The sequence below is a fragment of the Ascaphus truei genome, chromosome 2 (assembly GCF_040206685.1).
Source record: "Ascaphus truei isolate aAscTru1 chromosome 2, aAscTru1.hap1, whole genome shotgun sequence".
Classification (NCBI taxonomy): domain Eukaryota; kingdom Metazoa; phylum Chordata; class Amphibia; order Anura; family Ascaphidae; genus Ascaphus; species Ascaphus truei.
The window spans coordinates 85074063-85100671 of record NC_134484.1 but is presented as its reverse complement, the minus strand read 5'-3'; the positions used below and the strand labels follow the sequence as shown (position 1 = coordinate 85100671).

The 26609-nt window shown below is 43.6% G+C and overlaps 1 protein-coding gene across 1 annotated transcript in view; it reads right to left on the bottom strand.

Moving 5' to 3' along the window:
- The window catches only part of ZNF704 (zinc finger protein 704), a 105291-nt gene that overhangs the window by 69393 nt on the left and 9289 nt on the right, over nucleotides 1-26609 (bottom strand). Inside the window, exon 2 of the mRNA XM_075583044.1 lies at nucleotides 16245-16501. Coding sequence (XP_075439159.1) covers nucleotides 16245-16501 — 257 coding nt within the window. The remainder of the gene's footprint in view (nucleotides 1-16244; nucleotides 16502-26609) is intronic.

Genomic DNA, 26609 nt, shown 5'->3' with positions numbered 1-26609 from the left:
GCTTATAGCAAGGCGGAACGGGAAGAGTGAGATGCACTCTCAGTGCAAGTGTTGGAGAAGGAAGGGCGCAATTGCATATGCCGAAGGTAGTCAGGGGAGCGTAGACTCTTGCACAGTACGCCTTGGGCGCCCTTAGGAGGTGGCGTAGGAAGGGTGAATAGTTATAGCTGACCGAGTCCCTTGAGGCAGGTAGCGTGAGGCAACTGGGGAGGTCAGCCTGTTAACCAGTCCAGGGACCATGGCCCAGGGCCCGCGCTATGAGTGGCCAAAAATAGGAGACGCCCGTACCTAGAAAGAGAGGTACACTAGCTATCACCCACACACACGCACCACAGAGCACTTGCAACGTAGACACCGAGTACAGTGCATGGAGGAGAGGAGTTCCGCTGAGCCTGGGGTAAAAGCCACCTCAATTTAGTGAGAACTAGAATGCAGAGCACACATGTGGAAGTCAGTCAGTGTTTAGGTACGAGATACCCGTTAGACATTGAGATTAGGGCACATGGACATTTGGAGGACTCATTCAAGATGGCGTCCGTCCCTACATGTGCTCCGCGGAGCAAGAGAAGTGATCTAAAATGGCAGTTCCCGCCAAGCCTAGAGCAAGCACGTGCATCGTGCACAGAGACTAAAAGGAAAATGTGGCTGGAGATGTGTAATAATCTGGCGCCAAACCCAGATTCCTTGCAAGAGGAGCGGAGCGAAAGCCGAAAGCCCACCCACCTGTGCCATGACTGGTCAGAAAGCCAGGCCACGTCACGCCGAAGGAGAAGAGACCCCGCCTCTGGATTCCACCAGAGGGAGGGGGCACAAAGAGAGCCAATCAGGAGAGTCCTCCCCAGTAAATGGAGGGACCTGAAGCCTGAGCGAAGAGCTTCACTTTTGTCTGGCATTCGAGGAGCAAGGAGCTGAAACACTGAGCTGTTCCAACCCTGAGCGAACCTTGTCCGAGATGAATACTTCCATTTACCAATTACCAGGAGGCCTACTGGTAGTGGAGGTAGCAGAGCATGAATACTTCCGGTGTTTGTGCGTCCACTGCGGGATACCGGGCGCGGTACCCAGCACCAAGGCCCGATGCCCTCAATGTGGCACGTTTTACCTTTGGCCGAACGAGCCGTGGCCTTTGATCGGAACCCCACGGGGTGCCTCTCCGGGAACATTGACGGAGGTGGCGGAAGGCAAAGACAAGACTACCCTGGTTCCCCGTTACACCCAAGCGGGAGGAACTAAGGCCCAGCCAGCTACCGAACCTAGCGAGCTGGCGACAGAGAAGAGCGCGACCGCAGTGGAGGTACCAGAGCGAGACTACTTTGTACCTATACCCACTGGTTGTATCGCCGCAGAACCAGGTGACTCCCTAGCGGAGGAACCAATCTTGATTTCCTCGGAAGAAGAGGTTGGCGTGACATCGGTGGTGATGCACCTATCGGCAAACCACCCCAAAGGCATCAAGAGGGAGCAGACAAGTCTGGAAACCATCCGACGGCGAGCGCTGGTGCGACCGGAGGCCCGTAAGAGTCCCACCGCAGTGGTGACTCCCACTGCAACGGAGACGGAGACCGAGACGATCCTAGAGGAGCCCCATATCATCAAAAAGCAGCGGAGCGGTAAGGAGACTCCATCACCCCCTTACACCTGCCAGGCGCAGACCGCAACCCCGGCGGACGAGAAAGAGAGGCTTGAGGCCTACTTGTTCGGCCGTGTACCGGATGCTCTGTCACCGCCCCTGCAGGTCCTCGACGCACTTCCGGTGCGTGACCACAGAGTGGGTGGAGATTCTGCGGGCGATCCTGATGAAATCATTTCCGGTTCCACCGGAAAGAGAAGACCTGGAGGAGTGTTCTCCTCTCGAAGCATAGATTCAGCCATTGCCCTGGCTACCCTACAGAGTCGAGGCCCCTCCCGAGAAGCCAGAAGTATGGCGGAGAGTGCCTCTAAGAAAATGTCCCTTGGGCGTGGTATCACCCGCTTGCTCGACAATGATATGGACGTTCCCCCAGCCCCGGCCCATAGCTCCATTGCCCCGGCCACTGCCCCTGCCCCGTCACGAGTGGTGCCACCAGGACCTACCAGGGATAAGTTATGTAAATACCAAAAAAACTCTAAGGACTTGCGGGATTGGGAGTTGAGTGATGAGGGGTCTGATACCATATTCGAGTGTTATACCTGTGCCTACCAGCAAAGTGGTTCACAAAATGAACCCTACTACGTAATATAATGCAAACGGGAGGAGAGATTGCTCGCGATCTACTGGTGCGGGTCCGTCCGGTGTATCATCTCAGGTAGAGTCTGATATAGAACGCACTAGTCATTCCACAGAGTACGAACACCGTGACAAATGGTGGGCGCCTTTGTTCACCGGATATCACGAGGGGATGGACCGTACACGGTTCTTATTAATTAAGAATAATGTAGTAGAGCATTGGTGGGCGGCTGGTTCTTTCACTCCGCAGGAGGTGGAGGATGAGTTAGATCATAGGTTCCGGGAGATAGAACAGAAACTTGTTGTACCTCGAGGCCCCAGTATCTTGTACGATGAAGTAGCTCCGGAAGAGCCTGTGTTTTGGGTACTGCCGAGCAGGGCAGGGCACCGCAAACTCACCAAACTAAGTCAAGCCGACCGGGCCATAGTCGCTAGATACCGGCAGTCCCACGGGTATGATTATCCCTATGTGCCTGAGCCCATCATGAGGGAAATTGAAGAGAACCGAGACAGTTGGCTTAGGGAGGCAGTCAAGGAATACCGTCGGACCAAGTTCGGTCAGGGAGGGTATCACAATGAGGATAAGACTAGTGAATTAGTACGCATATGGAGCATAGGTAGATGTATCTACATGCACGGTGTTACATACAGGCCTGAGCATGGGCCGGTCCAATCGTTCGCTGTGATCGTCACGGATCATAATGGGCGGCGGGTAAGAAAGCCTGATCCAAAACATTATCTGTAGGGTTCTCTCTGTTGGGAGTACCCGGTTGTATTTGTACTGAACTACCTCATTATGCCATGTATTATGACAATGTCTAATGTGTGCTGTTTCCCAGGTGGTTTGCCACAGGATGGGTCTGCTAAAGCTAGGTCCAAGCGGGGACCATTGGATTCCACCATAGGGAGAGTGTAGCCCCCTGTAAACAGCACAGGCTATACCTATCTTCCTTCTACTGTGGTAAGTCCTGTTAAGATCAGGCACCAGTAATCATCATGGGTTTTCCCCCTTCATAGCCCTGCCCTGAGTGGTAGATGCAGGAATGGACTCTGCTGCAGGCGTGAGCAAGAGGGGAGGTTCTGCTGACATCACGAGAGGTGGGACTAGCTCTATATTTAGCAGCCAACTCCTGTAAGTGACGTAGTCGTTCATTGGGAGTTGTTCGAGAGTCGGGTTGAGTCCGAGGAGTGGAAGGAGACAGTGTGGTCTCGCTTTTGCATGCCGTGCAGGAGCAAAGAGAGGAGTGGAGAGACTCAGCCACTTTGAGTAGAGCTGATAGAAGTATAGACTCGGTGGATCAATGCCCCTCACCCCCTGTCTGGGGTGATGGGGAGAATCCATTCCCCACCCCGAGGATAACCTCGGAGGTGGGCCGCGGGGTATTGACGACCCAGCCCAGACCATCCTGCCGGTGAGACTTGGAGGGAAGGAGAGGAGGAAAGTCATATGAAGGGAGAAGCGCGGAGTAATTAGCAAGGCATTGCTGTTGTTGTTGTGGCTACTGGTCGCCACTACATTTGGAGTTGCTGCTCTGAACAATAAAGAGACAATCTTTTTACCCAAAGACTGTGTGTGAGTTACAAGCATTCACCCTGGGACCAAGGGGGTTCTTCTGTACAGGTCCTATCCCATATTCCGGGGAGTATAGAAGATGGAGGCACTGCACCACTAAGAGATCATGGAGGCTACCACCCCAGAAGCCTGGTCCTGTCTCCCCAATACCATCGCGGGAAGCTCAGGCCCTCCTGTTCCTCACAGTTATGCACCACCACGACGCATGTAATCTGCCCTCATGCACCCTAGACACCACCGTAGAGTCTGGGGGGGGGAGGGGGATAAGGGTTACACTTATATTATACTAATAGAGTTTTACACCAGACATTATAGCATGATAAACTGTTTTATTTGCAGTATCATACAAACGGGTGAATCATCTGATTAACCCTCCAGGCGCTCAGAATATAGCATAGTCCTGCTGGTGAAAGATAAAGTAAATCTTCTAGACCCAGGCTATACACAACCTTAGTGTAATATGAAGAAACATATAATCATTCCCCCCAACCGGCTCGCCGCGAGCACTATGAGGTTGGGATATGGGACACTCACGTGTAAGTCCTTGTAGTAGTTAGTAAAGCCTCTGCGGGTCTTCCCAGTATGATATACCTGCTTCTCCTGGCTGAAGTCAGGGTGTCTCTGCTCGTGATCTGTGCTCTTCACCGCCAACCCAATACCCGCAGACGCGGAGGGCGGTCACCTGACCGGCGGCCTGAACGGTACTTGTTGATGACATCACGGCAGACTCGGTGAAGGAAACCGCAAGCCAGCAGGAACTCAGCGTGCAGACGCTTGATGCAGCAATGTAAAGGAACTTCTCAAGGAGAGAAAGATGCGTCGCACAGCACAAAAATAGATGAAGGCTGATGTGGGATAAAAATAAGCTTTATTTGCACAAGGTGCAAGCGAGTCCTCTTAACGCGTTTCGGCCTGGAAGGCCTTTGTCAAAAGAGTAATTCGCTTGCATCACAAGACATCCATTTATACACCAGCAAACCTAAGACAGCTGTTCAAATCAATCAACACAATGAGTATCAGGTGTTTAGTATAATAATCATTGATCACCTCATTATGAAACATAGAGTCCGCATAGTCAACATGGATGTCAGATGAAAAAGTTAAAATACAAAAATACATAAAAAATGACCAGTCATTGTGACCAAAAACATAAACATATATCAAATTGTTTCTTGTTGGTATATTAATGACAGGTCACTGACACATAAAATCTATACTCCTTGAGCTTGTTAAAGCAAAAAATCATTCACTTGTATATTATCACAGACCCAGATGAATGGGATAGGAAAATCAAAAGACTGTGACAGGATAATTCGAACATTTAAAACATTTTGCACATATTATTTATAACTTTATCTCATCATAATGTGGCAGTATATGGAAGATGCATATGGATAGAAATTCAATGGAAATAGTATCAAATCATAAAGAATTTTTAATATACTAAACATAACATATTAATCAAAAAAAAAAAATTATATCTAAATAATGATGAAAAAGATAAAGGAAGGGTAAGGAAAAGAGAGAGGGGGGGGAGAAGGTGAGGGAAAAAGAGGGGGGGGGGAGGAGGGAATGGGGAAGAGGGACTGGAGAGATGAGGGAAGGGGGGAAAGGGGGGGGGGAGGGTGGAAAAAGGAATGGGGAGGGGGGGGGAGAAAGGGATGGGAAAGGGGGGGAGGGAAGGGGAGGAAAAAGATGAAGATGGGAAAGGGAAAAGTAAGTAACTTACTACTTTCCCTTTCCCATCTTCATCTTTTTCCTCCCCTTCCCTCCCCCCCCCCTTTCCCATCCCTTTCTACCCCCCTCCCCATTCCTTTTTCCGCCCCCCCCCATTTCCCCCCTCCCCCTTCCCTCATCTCTCCAGTCCCTCTTCCCCATTCCCTCCTCCCCCCCCCTCTTTTCCCTCACCTTCTCCCCCCCCTCTCTCTTTTCCTTACCCTTCCTTTATCTTTTTCACATTATTCATAAAAATTTTTTATTTTTTTTGATTCATATGTTGTGTTTAGTATATTAAAGATTCTTTATGATTTGATACTATTCCCATTGAATTTCTATCCATATGCATCTTCCATATACTGCCACATTATGATGAGATAAAGTTATAAATAATATGTGCAAAATGTTTTAAATGTTCGAATTATCCTGTCAGAGGGACTGGAGAGATGAGGAAGGGGGGAGGGGGGGAAAAAAGGGGGGGGGGGGGGCGGAAAAAGGAATGGGGAGGGGGGTAGAAAGGGATGGGAAAGGGGGGGGGGGAGGGAAGGGGAGGAAAAAGATGAAGATGGAAAGGGAAAAGTAAGTAAGTTACTTACTTTTCCCTTTCCCATCTTCATCTTTTTCCTCCCCTTCCCTCCCCCCCTTTCCCATCCCTTTCTCCCCCCCCCCCTCCCCATTCCTTTTTCCACCCCTCCCCCCCCCCTTTCCCCCCTCCACCCCCTCCCCCCCTTCCCTCATCTCTCCAGTCCCTCTTCCCCATTCCCTCCTCCCCCCCCCCTCTTTTCCTCCTCACCTTCTCCCCCCCCTCTCTCTTTTCCTTACCCTTCCTTTATCTTTTTCATCATTATTTAGATATAATTTTTTTTTTTGATTAATATGTTATGTTTAGTATATTAAAGATTCTTTAAGATTTGATACTATTTCCATTGAATTTCTATCCATATGCATCTTCCATTTACTGCCACATTATGATGAGATAAAGTTATAAATAATATGTGCAAAATGTTTTAAATGTTTCGGAATTATCCTGTCACAGTCTTTTAATTTTCCTATCCCATTCATCTGGGTCTGTGATAATATACAAGTGAATGATTTTTGCTTTAACAAGCTCAAGGAGTATAGATTTTATGTGTCAGTGACCTGTCATTAATATACCAACAAGAAACAATTTGATATATGTTTATGTTTTTGGTCACAATGACTGGTCATTTTTTATGTATTTTTGTATTTAACTTTTTCATCTGACATCCATGTTGACTATGCGGACTCTATGTTTCATAATGAGGTGATCAATGATTATTATACTAAACACCTGATACTCATTGTGTTGATTGATTTGAACAGCTGTCTTAGGTTTGCTGGTATATAAATGGATGTCTTGTGATGCAAGCGAATTACTCTTTTGACAAAGGCCTTCCAGGCCGAAACGCGTTAAGAGGACTCGCTTGCACCTTGTGCAAATAAAGCTTATTTTTATCCCACATCAGCCTTCGTCTATTTTTGTGCTGTGCGACGCATCTTTCTCTCCTTGAGAAGTTCCTTCACACTGTTTTATTTGCAGGTTGCAAACGCACATAAAAAAGGGTGCAATATTTACCTGAGGAAGGGAGATCCCCGAAACGTTGTGCATTTGCAACCTGTAAATAAAACAGTTTATTATGTTATAATGTCTGGTGTAAGACTTTATTAGAACAGGGCGGAAAGAAGATATCCAGCTCCAGGTTTAACTACGTGGCAGAAGTGGGATCCCAGCCAATCTTCAACTGCCTGCACCTTATAAAGAAAAAGGACACCCACTACAATTATCTATAAGGAGTGCGGTAAGATTTAAAACCTTTATCCAAACCTTATATTATTGTCAATAAATTTTTACTTACCTTCAAGGATGGTACCCAAGAATTTAGGACCCATCTGTGGAAGTTGGATTCCACCAGAGGAGAGTGTAGCCTTGCCATCTGTGGCTACTAGTCTGCTTCCCTCCTGGCAGTAAGCCCTGGTAACAATAGGTTGCCAGTAGTTGATATGGGGTTTTCCCCCTCCTTGGTACTGCACTTGAGTGACGGTGGGAAGCGGTGACATCAGGCCTGGCATGACCAATCATGAGTCAGACCTGGTGTCCTCCTCGTGGCTGTACTTAAGGGTAGGTACCGGCTCAAATTCATGAGTGCCTTTCCCCACTTGAGGAAGGCAGTTCACACAGTGGAGAGGCTGATATTGGGCGTTCTCCAGTCCTCTTCCTCTGGGGGAGAGTGAGTGTGGACCATACCATTGCATCTGCTAGGGAAGTTGGGAAGAGCTGGGACGGCTGCAGATGCCCTTGGCCTGTAGTGACGGCATCTGCAGCCGTCCCAGCTCTTCCAACTTCCCTAGCAGATGCAATGGTATGGTCCACACTCACTCTCCCCCAGAGGGAAGAGGACTGGAGAACGCCCAATATCAGCCTCTCCACTGTGTGAACTGCCTTCCTCAAGTGGGGAAAGGCACTCATGAATTTGAGCGGTACCTACCCTTAAGTACAGCCACGAGGAGGACACCAGGTCTGACTCATGATTGGTCATGCCAGGGCCTGATGTCACCGCTTCCCACCGTCACTCAAGTGCAGTACCAAGGAGGGGGGAAAACCCCATATCAACTACTGGCAACCTATTGTACCAGGGCTTACTGCCAGGAGGGAAGCAGACTAGTAGCCACAGATGGCAAGGCTACACTCACCCTCTGGTGGAATCCCAACTTCCACAGATGGGTCCTAAATTCTTGGGTACCATCCTTGAAGGTAAGTAAAAAAAACGAGCGACGCCACGGTCACGACTCCTCTAGACAGCCAAACGCATGTAGAAAAATAAAAAACTTTATTGATCAAACAAGTGAACAACAGCCATAGTCATCCTCTGACGCGTTTCGTCCGGGTCACGGACTTTATCAAAGAGTAACCTCCCTATGCCTGGGATGATCTTTATATAGAGTATACTGCACTATAATTGGTCATATTGACTTGGAGGGTAAACCCCCCTTCACCTGCAGAATAATGGGTATTGACTAACTCCATATACTCCCATACAAAGACCATCACCTATTAGGCACGAAACCAAGTGTAAAAATACATACAAAATCCAAAAAAAAAACAAAAAAAATGGGTTAAAAAACAAGAGTTAAAAAACAAGAGTTAAAACAGAGACTGCTGATTCATCCCAGTAGATATTGTATAAAGAGAAATACATGTAAGGAAAGCATATAACGTATACATGTGTGGACTTCTAATAAATGCATATAACTTTAGATATAGTCCAACTCACTACATTGACTGGTGGGTAATACATATTAAGTAATCAGATAACATGATGATAATTAGGCTATAATAACATGTGTGGACTTCTAATAAATGCATATAACCTTAGATATAGTCCAACTCACTACATTAAATGGTCGGTAATTCATATTAAGAAATCAGATAACATGATGATCATTAGGCTATAATAACAGGGTATAAATATTATAAGTACTATCACATTAATACCATTGCTAATAGAAAAGTATACAAAAGTATACAAAATCAGAAGTTCCCTAAGCCACCCATCAGGATGAAACAGAGAATTATATATACGCCCTGAAGGATATTCACAGGGATATATATGAGATTGTTGATTATGTCAGAAAATGTTTTAACTCCCATTCTTGATTTATACCAGATGGATAAAGGGTACCTAAGGAGTAGATCCAAAACATTTCACGTTTATTCAATGTATTCTCTCTGTCTCCCCCTCTGATGTGGCTAGGGATGTGTTCCAAAGTCTTTAAATCAGCAGACAAGGGAGGGGCCCTTGTAGTTCTATCTACAGAACAGTATAGAGGTGAAGCGATTAGACAACTGGGAGATACAGACAATTATCTACTGCTTAGAAAAGATCCCACATTGTTGTTTAATACACAGCTTGAGGAATTAATTGAGTTTGGCAAGATCTTATGTGTTCTCAATAAGAAAGAGATTGACTTTCTACACTGTCCACACCCCGTGATTCCGATATTCCACCATCTCCCAAAGATCCATAAATCGCTACAAGACCCTCCTGGTCGTCCAATTGTGGCGAGCATTGGATCTTTGGGAGATGGTTTATCACGGTATGTGGACAGCTTTTTGCAACCCATGGTACTTAGTTTGCCATCTTTCATTAAAGATTCTATGCATCTTATGGTCGGTCTACAGGACGTGGTCTGGAAATCACATTACAGGTGGGTCACACTAGACGTAGTCTCGTTATATTCCATTATTAAACACGAGCACGGCCTTTGTGCCATTGATCACTTTTTGGGTTTATCCACGTTATCAACCTCACATTGCACCTTTATATCGGAAGCAATTTCATTCCTATTAACTCACAATTATTTTATGTTTGATTCACAATTTTATTTACAGAAATTAGGCACTGCAATGGGCACGAGTTTTGCACCTTCATACGCAAATTTATTTATGGGTTTTTTGGGAAGCACAACACATTTATCACTGTAATAATTCTTATCGTTCGAATATTAAATTCTTTAAGAGGTTTATTGATGACATGATAATGATATGGGAAGGTGATGAGTCATCTCTCATATCATTTATCGAGAGTCTCAATGAGAATGATTTAAATATCAAGTTCACATATGATCATAACATTAATCACATTCACTATCTAGACCTCCTCCTGTACATCGACCATAACATGACTATACAAACGGATATCTTTCGTAAGCCAAACTCTCGGAATACCTTGTTGTCAGCTCAGAGCAATCACCCTCGTTCACCTCATTAAAAGCATCCCTAAAGCACAGTTTCTCAGGCTTAGGAGACTGTGCTCAAATCATGATAGCTTTCTGGAACAATCAAGAATTCTAGCTGAACGTTTTTCAGTTAGAGGTTATAAGGATAGCGATATCAAATCGGCATTTGCGTCATCAAATCGGCATTTGCGTCAGCAAATCTCGCTGAAAGATCCACATTAATAAAGAAAAACAAACATTCTAGACATGGAGTTACCCCACAGTCCTTTTCCAATGACGGGAATAAAAGTCCTTTATTCATTTCTACATACAATCGCCAATCACATCTTATATGTGATATTTTCAAAAAACATTGGCAGACCCTGTCATTGGACAAAGACATCAAGGAATATGTAAAAGATGGACCCCGTTTTGTATTTCGCAAGTCTCCAACCATTGCGACATATCTGTCGCCTAGTCTGTTTAAACCACAATCAGGAAAAGCACATATACAGGGAATACCAAAGGGTTTTTTCTCTTGTGGTGTTTGCTCCATGTGCAAGTATGTTAAACCGATGAAATCGATTAATGCTGGTAAAAAGAGTTTTTATGTAAACAGCTTTATAAACTGTAATTCCAGTTTTGTTATTTACATTTTGTTCTGTGGATGTGACCAGTGGTATATCGGGCGTACGATTAGACCTTTGAAAGTACGTATTGCAGAACATGTCAGATTAATTAAAAAGAAGGATTTAGCACATCCTGTACCTAGACATTTTTCCTTGTGTCCTAGAGGGGGAATTACTAATTTCTCATACGCAGCTTTGGAACACATCCCTAGCCACATCAGAGGGGGAGACAGAGAGAATACATTGAATAAACGTGAAATGTTTTGGATCTACTCCTTAGGTACCCTTTATCCATCTGGTATAAATCAAGAATGGGAGTTAAAACATTTTCTGACATAATCAACAATCTCATATATATCCCTGTGAATATCCTTCAGGGCGTATATATAATTCTCTGTTTCATCCTGATGGGTGGCTTAGGGAACTTCTGATTTTGTATACTTTTGTATACTTTTCTATTAGCAATGGTATTAATGTGATAGTACTTATAATATTTATACCCTGTTATTATAGCCTAATGATCATCATGTTATCTGATTTCTTAATATGAATTACCGACCATTTAATGTAGTGAGTTGGACTATATCTAAGGTTATATGCATTTATTAGAAGTCCACACATGTTATTATAGCCTAATTATCATCATGTTATCTGATTACTTAATATGTATTACCCACCAGTCAATGTAGTGAGTTGGACTATATCTAAAGTTATATGCATTTATTAGAAGTCCACACATGTATACGTTATATGCTTTCCTTACATGTATTTCTCTTTATACAATATCTACTGGGATGAATCAGCAGTCTCTGTTTTTAACTCTTGTTTTTTAACCCATTTTTTTTTTTTTTTTTTTGGATTTTGTATGTATTTTTACACTTGGTTTCGTGCCTAATAGGTGATGGTCTTAGTATGGGAGTATATGGAGTTAGTCAATACCCATTATTCTGCAGGTGAAGGGGGTTTACCCTCCAAGTCAATATGACCAATCATAGTGCAGTATACTCTATATAAAGATCATCCCAGGCATAGGGAGTTACTCTTTGATAAGGTCCGTGACCCGGACGAAACGCGTCAGAGGATGACTATGGCTGTTGTTCACTTGTTTGATCAATAAAGTTTTTTATTTTTCTACATGCGTTTGGCTGTCTAGAAGAGTCGTGACCGCGGCGTAGCTCGTTTTTTCATTCACCTCTTCCTTTTCCGGCTGGAGCACACGAGGACATCACCACACAGCAGACCGCTGGGCAACTTTCAAACCAGCATTTTGGCAGATCACAAAGGAGTCGTGAGTACTGACCGCTGGGTTTATTCCGGGACACAGGGCGTGGGTGAGGCGTCCTGCTACCGGTTCATTAGGGATTTATTTTCGGGCATTTCCCTGGACGTGCCTGCTGGTATTTCCCCGGTCTAGGCCCCCCGCCCTGTCTTAGTCTGCACGGCTATATCCTGGTTGCCTATTGTCTTTATTATTTCATGGATGTCTACCTCTTGCTACCACGGACTTGCATAAACAGACCACCACGGTTTTGGTAGCCACGGTATTCCGAGGGGTTTACCCCCCTATATTACATCCTTGAAGGTAACCTGAAAATAACAGTAGAACAGTTCACATAATTGACATCGCTGTTAACACATGATATCTTCAGTAAACACAAAGCACACAGTTTAATTGGCATATATCACCTAACGTGCCTGTACAGTATGTGCATACAAAAGTCTCTCCCAACATGGAGAACTCTTTAATCAATAGTAGTGCTCCAGTTCCAGTGGCTAACTAATGCATCGTAATATCGGGCACTGTCACTGAAAATACCCTCTTATGGTGGTCTTCGCACAGCATGATTCACTGGATTTAAAGCGCGAGCGTAGCAATATTCTGGGTAACATACTGGGCACCCATAACCAGGCAATAGGCATGGAAGCTATGGGTCTGGGAGTGTCATGCCAGGACAATTCCTTAAAACATTTCTCTAGGCTGTCATCCCCTTCTTCTGCGCTATACCTCGCCTGAGACCTCAGAATCCCAATTCTCTCTAGAACTATTAGTATCCCACCCAGGAATCTTGTGAAGCATCTCTTCCCTTTCCCATGTTGATAGAGTGAAAAAAAGTGATCTGCGCTCACAAAAAAATGTGATAAAGTGCTAAGGTATTAACCAAACCTGTACAAAAGTGAATAACAGTGTATAAACTCAAACTTGAGTGCTGTGGTATTTAACAAGTAAATAATAAACCCGTGTTGTATGGAGGTAGGTGCTGCTGTGCTGGTGGGATGGCTCCACAAACCTATAACTAAAACAAGAACAAAAAGAGAAACAGCGCAAAAAACCTCATGGTGTAGTATATAGAAAGCGTGTTTATAGATTAAACGGGTGAGTATTGCACGTACATCAGTGAAAAATATATATCAGCATGACATGTATATGGACATGTTACCACTACAGCAGACTGCAACTGTGTTGGATCACGTTGATTCAGCCCGGCAAACAGATTGGATCACCTCTCTCTCTCTCTGGCAGCAGTCTATGCAGTCCTTCCACTCGATTAGGTATAACCCTCACTGTGTAGTGAAGGTACTGCTGCTGTGGATGTGAAGAGAAAACTCCTTACTGGTTCCGGGTAGCGGCTCTCCGTGCACACACTGATGACGTCATCAGAAGGCTCCGTCGCTTCAGTTGCGTCGTGCCTTTTGCTGATTACCGGCAAAAATGTCCCGAACAGAGTCAATGATTGCAATAAATAAAATCTCAATGGGTAATGAGTTGGAACGCGCCCTGTTCCTTCCTACGCGTTTCGTATATAAATATACTTCGAGTGGAAGGACTGCAGAGACTGCTGCCAGAGAGAGAGAGAGAGAGGGGATCCAATCTGTTTGCCGGGCTGAATCAACATGATCCAACACAGTTGCAGTCTGCTGTAGTGGTAACATGTCAATATACATGTCATGCTGATATATATTTTTCATTGATGTACGTGCAATACTCACCCGTTTAATCTATAAACACACATTTTATATACTACACCATGAGGTTTTTTGTGCTGTTTCTCTTTTTGTTCCATGTAGACAGAGTAGGTGATCCCCTTAATCCCTCATAAGACTGGTACCCCAACATGATCTCACTGTCTCAGGGTGGTTTGGTCATAGGCCTATGGGCCATTAAATATTTCTGATACCAGGTCAGAAAAGCAGAAGTCGGAACATCCGGCCACACCGAAGGACTATCTGTCTCAGGGGCCAAGGTCATATTGGTCACAGCAGCGGCCGCTTGTTTATGGGCCACATATTAATTCATGGATTGGATAAAGGCAACAGTTCCTTACCCGCAGAGGAACCCAGAGCTTGTTGGGTATATGTGTGTTTATTAACTGTGTGCAGCTGGTCTCAGCTGCTTTTGGTAGGGTAGTGGCACCTCCCCCTCAAGGTTTAAGCTTGCCCCTCCCCACTTTCCAAGTTTTATTTATTTATTTATAAAATATTTTACCAGGAAGTAATACATTGAATTACCTCTCATTTTCAAGTATGTCCTGGGAGGTTGGCAGGTCAGTTTCATTTTGCCAGGTTATGACAGATCCAATGTGATCAATCTTCCTGTAATTATACAGGTTAATAAGTATTTTAACACAGGGAGTGTTAGGACCTGCTACGGTCATGCCTTGAAAGTTGCAGCAGGCTTAAGACGCTTTGGCCAAAGGGTTAAACTAAATGACGCTTATTTCTAAAATATACTGATAAATACAGATTGTGAATGGAAATGACAACGGTTTGTTGATCATATTACTTTAAAGGAAAAAAAAATACTTTTGTGACCATTCAGCATTCAGATATTTCATGCATCATAAAGGCACTGAAAATACAGAAGAATCTCAAATGCATTGATATCCTTTCTTTAAGCGCAGAGAATAAATCAGACAGTAAAGGTGCTATTCCTACCTTAAATGCGTTCTAATACAAACAGGAAGGGAATCTCCACTGACTGCCGGCTACATTCATCTAGAACTAGAAGGCAATGAACCCTCAGGATCTTGCTTCAAAAATGCTTTAGATAACAAATCAAACTGATGCCTCTGTGAGGTTGGATCTGATACATCCACAAGAATTATTAATAAAACACAAATGCAAATTACACTTTTCTTTCAGCTAATACATAGATTCTGTGACTTGCATTTGTCCTTTGAAGCCTATTAAAACCATTAACATAGAAATCTAATCTTTTCAAAAGACACAACCTCTTCTGAATACTTTATAGGAGGATCTTCTGGCTGTCTCAAGATACCATTTTAATAGATGACAGAATAGTACTAAATGCCACATTACAAAACTATAAAGGGGTTTCTTTAACTGAGGCGGTGAATATCCCCATAGTAGTTAGCAAAGTTAATGTGATTAAGCTAAACTATCCAATTTAATGTCTCCTTTGTTTTACCTGGGGGAATTGAAGATCTGAGGCCCAACGAAAGACTATAGAAATGAAGATTGTTTACATTAGAACAATGGTATATCGGGACTATTTACCAATATATCCAAGGTCAATATAGGGACCGTTTCATCCCATGGACAGTACAAATGACACAGCACAGGAAAGGGTCCTTTACAGTGTGGGCAGTGAATATGTGGAATTTACTACCAACTGAGACTGTGGTTTCAGATACACAAGATATCTATAAGAAAATGTTAAAAAATTATTTGAAAAAAGGAAAGGTATACAGGGATATGCCAAATGAGAGAAACATTGGAAAATGGTATTGATGGAGGGAGGAATTTTGTTCCGCTATGAGATGCAATTGGCAAATGCTTCATCTAAGTTTTTTGTCTTTAATATAACTATCTATAGAGGAAGATTTTAACAAGGTTCAACTTGCTGGATGTGTTTTTCAGCTTAATATGCAATGCTACTATGTATATAAACATGGCAGAGCCTTTTTAATGGGATTTCAGAAAACTGTAAAAAAAAAAAAAAAAAAATGACGTTTCCAATATGAATATATATATATATATATATATATATATATATATATATATATATATATATATACATATACATATACATATACATATACATATATATATATATACACACATATATATATATATACACACACATTATATATATATATATATATATATATATATATATATATATATATATATATATATATATATATATATATATATATATAAATTAATGCGTTAAAAGTATATCTCCTACATCTGTGAAAGTTTGTCTGTGTGTGACCCCTTTTATTAGGATTATTGCTGGAAAGGGAATTTGCAATTTTTCTGATTTTCCAGTGGTTCACTTGTAAATAAGTACATATGTGCTCTTTGTATGCAGTGTCCCAGTCTTCAGATTTAGTAGCACATTTTAACCATCTCCACATACCTTGCTTGAGGGACGTCAATATTTGATGAAACCACCTTGCGTTTTTGCTCTAGAAGACTGATGGATCTTGTGCAATCTTGTTTCAAGTCCTGTTCATGTTTAACAACTCTGCTAGGTTTCCTTGTGTCCATAGATGTCGCTTGCTTCTTCCCTATTGCCTGGTCAGGCATCTGGGGATCTGATGTGATGTCACTGACAAGGTTTATCTCCACAAGTTGATCTGTGTCAGGTGCCAACTCATGTTTAACGCTCGTTTCCTGCAAAATGAAGTGCACAGACACACCAGATGCTCATTCATTTTATACAGAAGAAATAACTACCTGTTTGTCTCTATTGCTACATGTGATAATCCAACATAAACAAAAATGACATATGCTGTGACATTTTGCAAAGTGTGTTTTCATACACTAAAATTATGTTAAGTATAATATTAGCTGAGAGGATCAAAAAAAACATGCAACAGGTATGCATTGTTAACTCCTATAAACATAAACCCATTCTGCTTCATCAGTAAATAATTAATGACATTACAAACTTTAACTTAACCACCTTACCAAAACAGATATCCCAGCCGATAAGCAAAGAGAAGACATTTCTTTATGTGCTATAATCATAAAGCATAGAATATTTGAAATGTGGAAGCATTCAGCACAACCAGCCATATTATATTTTCAATATGATGTGAACCTTTACATGCCAGGGAAGGTTTAAACCCCAAACATTCCAATTGGGCTTAAATCTTCCCATGGATAAGAAGGTTCCACAGAATACTAGATATGGACCAGCGTGACCTTTCAAGACTTTCTCTGCTTATTGGTCAGATAGAAAGTGCAATAAACGTAATAATTATGTGTTTTGGAATTTAAAATGATCAATCCAATTATGCAAGCATATGTCCACAATAGCCAGTGCAAAGTGTCTGCATCTTCTTAAGTCCAGTCTCTAATACACTCTCCAGAAACATTTCTAACATATTGATACTTTCAGCTAAATCGCTGTTCATTTCCCTCTCTTCGCCTTTAACTGTCAAGTGACAAAAGACTTTAAGAAAGCACTTTACTCGAATACACTCATAATTACACCACTCATCACAATATGCACTTCAGTGCAGATTATGTTGTGCAGCTGGCACATTAGAACCAACTCACAAGTTAAGATACAAATCACAACTCTTAGATTTCCATACAATATACATTTGTAGTATTTAAAAAAAAAAAAAAAAAGAAGAGCTAAAGCAAGAAGCCCTTTGGGATTAGCAAAAATCCATTTAGGAGGAATCCAAGACAGAAATCAAGATGTTACATACGTTTCCAAAAGAGGGATCATTTTCTAATCATTTTTTGCAAGCATTTGTCGTATGTAGATTTTTGCAAAAATTTGCACTGAAGTTTGGCTTCTTTTTCATGAAAAGTATAGCTAAAATATGACTGCATTGTCTAGCATTAGAAGTCAATGTGCATTGCAATCTCTTGGCTCATCCACACTCTCACCCCCTCTGACAGTTTTCACACAGATTAGGCACTGTATTCTAAAGGATGCACAGATGCAATGTTTCAGTGGTCTTCCACTCTCAGTCCCTGCCATGTGTTCTCTCCCCCGTCCCTGTAGAGAAGGTGGTGGTACTGATGGTATATAGAGGACTGCCTGTCAGAGCTACCATAGCCCTATGTGTCCTACTTCTGGTGGTGGTGGCTTCCCTGGGTGGTGGGTAGAGTGGTGGTGATGACCCTCTGGCCTGTGGCATGTGTGTCTCCCTGTGATGCTGGCACATGTGGCTGTGCAGGGTGGTGTTGCCAATGTTGGCCCCTTCTTTACCCCTATGCACAGCGGCACATCATATATTGCAATTGACCACTCCTGAACCCTGCACACTTGCCTGGTGTGGCACAGTAAAGAATATCAACACCCAGGATGATCGTGGCCTCTTCCTAGTGAGGCTGGTACTTGGAGTGCTGCTGGTTTCCCTTCCTGCTACTCTTTCCCATCATCATTCTTCTTGTCAACTAAGCCAGACACATGATCACTAGTAGTCCGATCACTAGAGCCTTAACTTGGTCCCTCTACCTGAACTGCATCCCTATCTGTGCCTACCGCCTCAACATGCACTATAGTAGCAGCAGCAGCAGCAGCAGCAGCAGCAGCAGCAGCAGCAGCAGCAACTATGTTACCACCAGTCTGATGCACTTCTAGCTTGGTGTTGTATAAGGACATTTTTGGGAAAAAATATTTGCTGAGAATGAACACTCCTGTTGTACACTGCTGTCTCACTCTCTGTACCTGACTCGTACACTTGCTATAGTACTGAGGTTTAGGGAAAACCTCCTCTAATTTTCGATCCTCCTTCGATAAACAAACTCAGGTAGCTAACTATGCTACTGCTATATGTGCTTAGAGTAGTGGTTTTCAACCTTTTTTTTGGTTAAGGAACCCCAGAATTAGATTGTGAAATTCTGGGGAACCCCAACTCTTTCCCCTCATCTCTCACCCCCCCTATCTCTCGCAAATCACTCGCTCCCCCATGTTTCTCCCCCCCCCCCCCATACACACTCTCGCCCCCTCGCTCTTACACACAGACAAACACATTAAGGGAGCTGCCGGCGAGCTGCAAAAATCCCTGCAGTGAGAGCACCCGCTGTGACCTGCTCCTTCCGCTTCCTTCTGTCAGCCGACAGTTGAACGTGACTTCTCAGCACTCCACACGAGCACAAGGAGCAGAGCCACAGAGGGTTTGATTACTGTCTTCATTTGCTATTCCCATTTACCTTTCATTGACTGTTGTGGGCTACTGGTGCTGCTTTCTTGCAAGCTGTGTTCAGCTTTTACTGTACCATTGCCCACAGTTTCTTGTGGTACTTGAACTACTGGCATTGACTTTAGTGGATTCTTGCTGCCCTGCTATTAGCTGTTTAGCTGTATTTAGCCTACACTGTATGTTTGCTATCTATTTTCAGGGGTGTCTGATTTGACCAGTTATAGGGGAAGGGAGGCTTAGGGAAGTACCTTTGGGACCTTTTGGACCAGGGGGAATGGGCCAGATGAAGAGGTAGTCCCTCGAAACGTCGCATCCCTAGCATACTTGCCGTTCTCCGTTTTTTGTGTATATTCCTTGTGTTTCATGTTTTTTCCCCTTTTCCTTTGCTCACAGGCCTTGTCGTTGCTCTCAGGCTTACAATGCTTTGGCCAAAGGGTTAAACTAAATGACCCCTTTTCAAGAGAATATATAAATATAGGGTTGGAAAGAATTAACAAATGCATTTGCTATTTTTTGCAAAAACATGAAATTTGATTTGTAAGCCTCACCTAATACTGTACATAAAAGGTCTCAATGTAAGAAACAATAGGACAATTAAACTAAAAGTAAAACAACGTTCTAAATGTCCTTAGTTTTTGATGAAAACAGCGAACATCTGGAATTCTTACATTATTATGATCTAAAAGAAGTTAGTTAAATTAGTCTAAAGTATCAATTTTGTTCTTACCTATGTATACACAAGTTGATCTATTCATCTGAAACTATGCTTTAATACTTATAACTGTTTTCAGCTACATGAAGTATGACAATTGGCAAGCAAAAAAAAAAGGGGGGGGTTGGGAGGGTATTACAACTGCCGTTACCAGACTAATATGTTTTACCGGAACCCCAAAACCTACTGTAGAACATAAGGGTTTAATGGAACGCATGATAAATTAAGATCACACACACATTCTGGAACATACTGTATAGAAACAGGATGAGGTTTAACACAGAATGTCATGAAGTTAAAATCAGGAGTTCACTGCACATTGGGGATTATATAGTAATAAATGAGCAGGAAGTCAGCGCTGTATGGCTAGGGAGGTTGAACCTGGCTCTATTACCACTAGCAAATTATAGAAATAAAAAAATGAACAGCACATAGCATCTAACAAAATGGATTGATGTAAGAGAGTCATTTAGGACATCCCCGATTAGGCACCAATACACAATGTATTTTGCTCTGCTTACATCAGTGTGTGATTTAAAGCTGCAGTTCAGTCAATATCCTGCATGTGTGTTTTTTTCAATAAATCAGTTCTGTAGTAAGAAAAAATACTTTTAGCATTTTCTGTTTTTAAAAAAACAACTTTGAAAGACCAATTTTCTTGTATTCTATTTTAACAGCCATTTGCTAAGGCACTGCCTCTTCATGTCCTGTCACAAGCCCTGGAACACCCCTTTGTCAGCCCTGCCCTCCCTCTTGCACATGTCAGTGCAGGAGTGCTCATGAATATTCATGAGCTTCCACTGACTGACAGAAGCAGATGAAAAACATATGCCATATCTAAATATGTCGCCAAATTTCGCCGATCAATACATGGAGAACGAATTGACTGGCAGCTATACAGTTCTTTAGGTAATTAGAGATTGCACACATGAAACTATTGAATTAAAAAAAAAAAAAACTGAACTGCAGCTTTAAGTGGATGGTTTATATGGAACTATAGAAGGAGGTATAGAAAAGTTACTTGACGCTAGTATGATAATAGTACATATTAATTTCTATACCACCACATTGTTTCTTTCTCCCTCTTTGACATGTATAAAACAGTAAGCAGGTTCGTGCTCAAATAAATCTTCTGTATACACAAAAGAAACCAGTGTGAAATATGAGACCTACAGTAAATTTGAGATGCCACCCTACAGAATAACTAAATATACACTAGGTCTCTTTAGGGTTAATGTACAGTCTTTGATAAAAAGATATAGCCACATATGGTTTTTTGTACCATTCAAAGTGGGAAGAAAAAGGTTTACGATCTAGAGTCATTCTTTACACTTCTCTAAAATCACTGGATTTTTCACTAAAATGATCAGAGCTGAAAATGGTTTAGTCGAAATGTGCAAATTGCTTTACCATGTTCCGCAATCGCATCGTGCATTGAAAAGGCAAACTGCATTTTTTGTAGTGAAATGAGCACTGGCCTCTGTCACCTGACCACAAACTTGATCAAACCTACAAAAAGAGTTTCTGAGACGTCCTTCATTCTTTTGGGATATACACACAGACACACTGTCATAATGTAGCCATGAAAATATTAACTTGTATGTGTATGGAGAAGGGATTATGGCAACCAAGGGGTTAACCAGCAAAAGGTGAGCTACCTTACTCCAACTCTAAGGGTCCGTGTTATAAAAAAGATTTCACATGGCTTCATTTGCAGGACAATAGACAACAGTTGTATAACCAACGGTTGATGTTTAATGGAATTTAAGATTTTATTGGCTAGTTCAAGATAACTAAGTGTATCATTCAAGTGTATGATGTTAGTGAAGTTATCTGATGCTCTGCAACGTCAAAGATGGTTAAAAAACGTATGTAGGAACAGATTGTAAGAGGTTACCTGGAGGACAACTGTATCTTGGTCATTACAGGCCAACATGAATTTATATAATGTGTGCATATTGTTGATATCGTTTTTAGAAGCATTTGACTGCATCTGGAGCTGGTGAGCACACCATACGGTCAGGAGGCAAGGGAAAGGAGTTGCATGCCCGGATTGGGAGGATAGGAGATCGGCAGCAGAGGAGAACGTGACGCCACGTCCAGGAGGCTCTACACAGCATCCGACACACGTGGGGAAGCCGGAGAGGAAGCTACGGCCGCCATCTTGGATTCGTCAAAGTGATTCCAGTCCTGCTGCCTTTTATTGTCCACAATTCGGTGAGTAGGGTAACGATTTTACCCCCCCCCCCGGATTGGTGTGTGACAGCCACATCCAGAGTCCAGCATTAGTTGATAATAAATAGCTTTTTTATTATTTTTAGTCTGGCCTGTTGTTGTTGTTGTTAGTCTGTCTTGTATGTTTTATGTTGTCAGTGTTATATGTTTTTATGTCTATATACTGGCATACTGCACTATAATTATTTCTTTTTGTTTTTCATATACCACATCACGTCCTGGAGAGAATTTGCAATTGCCTATCCACCTTTGTCATCCAAGGACTTTGATTTGGACAATTCATTATATGTTTTGATTTATCTCATTGTTTGGCGCCGACATTGTCTGTTTTCCTTTTACATGTGTTACTGACTGTACAGTCAGCTGTTGTCTGGCTGCCAATTTCTATTAATTGTCCCATAGGGGTTTATGTTTTGTAGCGCTGTTTTGCACCGTCTTTTTTGCTTTTGGATATTGTTGATTTCGTACTCTTCTTAGTATCCCTTATAAGTATGTGTACCAATACCATCATCGATCCTTACAGGGCATTAATTAATATGCAAATAGAGAGTCCAACTGTTGTGCGCTCCGGTGAGCGTCAATTGGGGTTGTAAATCAGTATGCCCGGTTGGGGGTTGGGGGGGGGGGGCATGAGCAAGATGTGAAGGGGGCCAGTAGCGTGTCTTGGAAATGTCAGCAGTATAGCAACTGAACTCCTATTGACAGCAGAGCAGCTCTCACAGATGCCAGACAGACTGGGATAACTTCAGGGGGCTAATCACAGGATAGTGTAGGTAAGGAAAAGTCCACTTAACTCCCAGTTTGTTTCCTGGTTGACCTTGTCCCGCTGGCTTGAAAGATGTAGAAACCACACGTCCGCAGTACACAAACACCTCCTCCATGTCAAAGAAGCAGCAGCAGCAGCAGCAGAGTTGGAGAGATTCAGGGAAGTCCTCAAACAGGAATCATATGAAAAAACAGGGTACCCAGGTATGGAAAATAGAAAAGACTTTATTGCAGCATAGGTGAGTGGTTAAAAAATGACAGGGTAGTCCACCCACACGTCCTCCTGCTTGAGAAAGCGCAAACGCTTGGGAGGACTACCCTGTCATTTTTTAACCACTCACCTATGCTTCAATAAAGCCTTTTCTATTATCCATACCTGGGTACCCTGTTTTTTCATATGGTTAGTGTTTGAGGGCTGCCCGGACATTGTTTGAGTGCCCTGAATCTCTCCAACTCTGCTGCATTGATTAATATGGCCATCCTGTAAGAAGTAGCCTCAAGGCCTCGAGTAACTCCGCAAGGTTTCAAAGAAGCCTATTACAATGCATATGTGTATAACGTGGAGGCTACTCTACACATGATGAAGCTGGGAAAATGAGAGATCCTAGCTGGCTAAATCTTGAGCACCACATTAAAGGCTTACCAAGGGCTTACTTCCACTTTCCAATGGGGTAGGGACCATCTAGACCTCTCTGGTGCAAAGCTACAGTTGTGTAGTACATAGCAAGTTCAAATTTCCCACTTCTTAGGGCTCTCCGATCCTCCTTCGGGTGTCCCCGGGACACAGCCTCAGAGCACACTGCATAGATCACCTGCACAACAGGATTAAACTGAGCTCTGGAGCGCTGATTAGGCTCCCCTTTTTCTATCTTCCCATCTGCCATCGAAAAAATGGCAGAGGGGCCGGTGACCAGTCAGAGCGCGGATCAGCTCACCAATCAAATCAGGAAGTGAGGGCTCGTCTCCCTGGACCAATCAGGGCTGGAAGCAGGTTCTCAGAGTTAAAGAGCTTTGTGCCGAGAAGTTGAAACGGACCTAATGAGGGCCCCCATCTCCTTTGTCCTTGCACCTCTCCTCCCCCTCCAGACCTAGCAGCAGCCATGTTCTCTGGACATGCGGGCAGCACAAAGGGTTTCACAGCCCTGGATGTAAAGAGACTTTGGCTCTGCTTTATGTTACTAAGCACATGTTTATATGTTTCATACATTTTGACACAAGGAATAAAGCATATACTTTTACATAGAATGCAAGGGGCTACCGGGCATGTAACAACAGAGTAGGCAAGGGCTCTGGTGGCCAGGTGTGCCCAGGGAGGAGGGCAGGAACCAGCTTAACCTTTAGTTTTAAATGCCCCTTAGCCGTCACACATACCATAGAGTTGTATGTGCATTTCTGTTGTGAGATCTTCATAATACTACCATTACCTTACATATACTAACATGATTTAGCATTAGTAGTGAAACCAAAGATGAGCAACATTTATTAAATATTTTACCAGGAAAAAATACAGTGAGAGATACCTCTTGTTTTCAAGTATGCCCTGGATACAAAATAATATGTTGACGACATTATAAGATAGTTACAATTGGTGGCCACTATACTAGTCAGGCTGGAACTGAAGGGACTTTGCAAGCCAACTAAATAAGAACGCACCTTTAAGTAAAGCCGCAGTGTTTCTGTTCAAAAGTACTATAATTTATAATGATGGAAAGTAGAAACAGCAATATGGGAATTAAAATGTATTAAGGAATTTGGAATACATCATTCTTTATGGAGGTGCAAATAAACTATTTTTTCATCCCAGTTTACTACAAATTACATTGTTTTCTTTGGGGGGAAAAATAAACATTTTGTGCACAATGGAACCATATATTGTAGTTTTATGCATGAACAAACAATGAACAGAAAGACACGGTTTGCCAAAGCAAATGTATGAGACAAAGGGAAGGGATTCTGGATCAGTCATTATATGAGTCCTATTGTTTGTTTGCACAGTGCCGACATCAAACAATGGAAAGAGACATTAGAGACAATGTAAAATCTGTTTTCTCCATCACGTGCACAGCACCAAACAAGAAAGGTGGGTATCAATTTAAATAGATGGTGGGAATGAGGCTCTGCAAAGCTAGTGTAGCTCATTTTCCCCCACCCCTGGGAGATGTGTGGCTACGGTGTGTGTGGTGCGGTGCGATACTTGTGGCTCACGGGAAACCTGAGCCTCCGTTGCTGGGAACCTGGATTGATGCTCAGTAGCGCTTCCACCAGTACGGAATTCTATATGTAGAATAACCCCGTTACAGGACACATAAAGAATACACACTGGGTAAAGCAGAACAGTTTTACTATATGAAGCTAATATAGTTACAGCCTACCCACCAGGCCTCGCACGGCCGTACCTCCCAATACTCCGCTCCCTCTCAATGGAGTCACCGTTCCCCCAAAGTACCTAGGGGCCCTTGGCACCCAACCCGGTGTCCACAAGGTCAAATCCCCCCCCCATCCTATGTGTGCTACAGCGCTGCCCACTAATGCGTGAAGGTGAGTTGGTGCACTTAGTTGGGTACCTGCCGGGTGTGTCCACAACCGGGCGCGCTGATGCTGTACTGATGATGGGATCCACGGATCCGTTGCCGTAACCCGCAAAGCCTCCGCCTCTATGGTGGGTGGGTCCCGCAGGGATTGTAGCACCGTTGATAGTCCCTGCAGTAGATGGGTGTCTGGTTCCAGAACACCTGAGGCCAGGATGCAGCCACGTCCTGGCTGTGTCCCTCACTATTATGCTTCAAGGGCAGTGTCCCTATCTATGGGCCTGTCCCTGCAGCAACCACAAGCTGAGGGGAGTCGTGGCCTAGCTGGGGCCTAACAGGGGGTATCTGGCCTAGTGCAGGAGCCACAGACCCCTGCACACACAACCTACCCCTTCCTTGTCCCAGCTCCGACTGATATGGTTGCAAATGCGCAAAATGTATCAAATGCAGGGAGCAGGGGATTGCTGCAGCCCTATTGGCTGATCTGCGCCATGTGATCTCCAGCCCCTTTGCATGATGGGAAAAAGGAGACCAAAAGCGCACCAGCCCAAACAGAGCAGGAAGGACCCAAAACGAAAAATAATTAAAAGGGCACTTTAATGTGACAAAAGACCCATCCAACGCGTTTTGAACGTCACACTGCATGATGGAGCCTGCAGTTCCCCACTGAGCCTGCTACCTAATGGCCGCCTTGCTGCCTACCACTGCGCATGCGTGGCATCTTGCGCAGGCGCAATGGAATCCAAGATGGCGGCGCTCTGCAGAGGGTGCTGCCGGAGCCTCCGGCAAGCCGATCGCCGCTCCATACTCCCCCGCAGTGCTGTCCGCATCTGTTCCTGTCTCCGCTGTCAAACGCGACCCTGCCGGGAGGTAAGGGGACACGGGGAACCAGAGGGGCCCTGCTATCCTAGTAAAGTAACACTGCATGCCACAGGCTAAACCTGTGATTTTCAACCGAACCCAGGGGTTTCCATGAGCACCCCTCCAGGGTTCCGCGGCCGCAAGGGGGGGAGGGGGAAGAGCTGGGACAACTTTTCCAGCTGACCCAGACCTGGAGGCGTGGCATCACCCCACACAGTAGTGACCCGACAACTCCCAAGCTCAGCAACAACTGCCGCCTGGTCACTGCGATCCTTCCTCTCTCTGCTCCTGGCGGCGCCAGAAGTCGCGTTCAAGTTCCGGCTGACAGCAGGGAGAGGAAGAATCAGGTAAGAGCGTGCGCTCTTACTGCAGGGATTTTTGTTGTGCAATGGCAGCTCCCTTCAAGTGTATGTAAGAGAGAAAAGGAGTGTGTGTGTAAGTGAGTGTGAAAGAGAGAGGGAGAGAGAGAGAGAGAGGGTGAGTGAGAGAGTGTGAATGTGAGAATGTGAGAA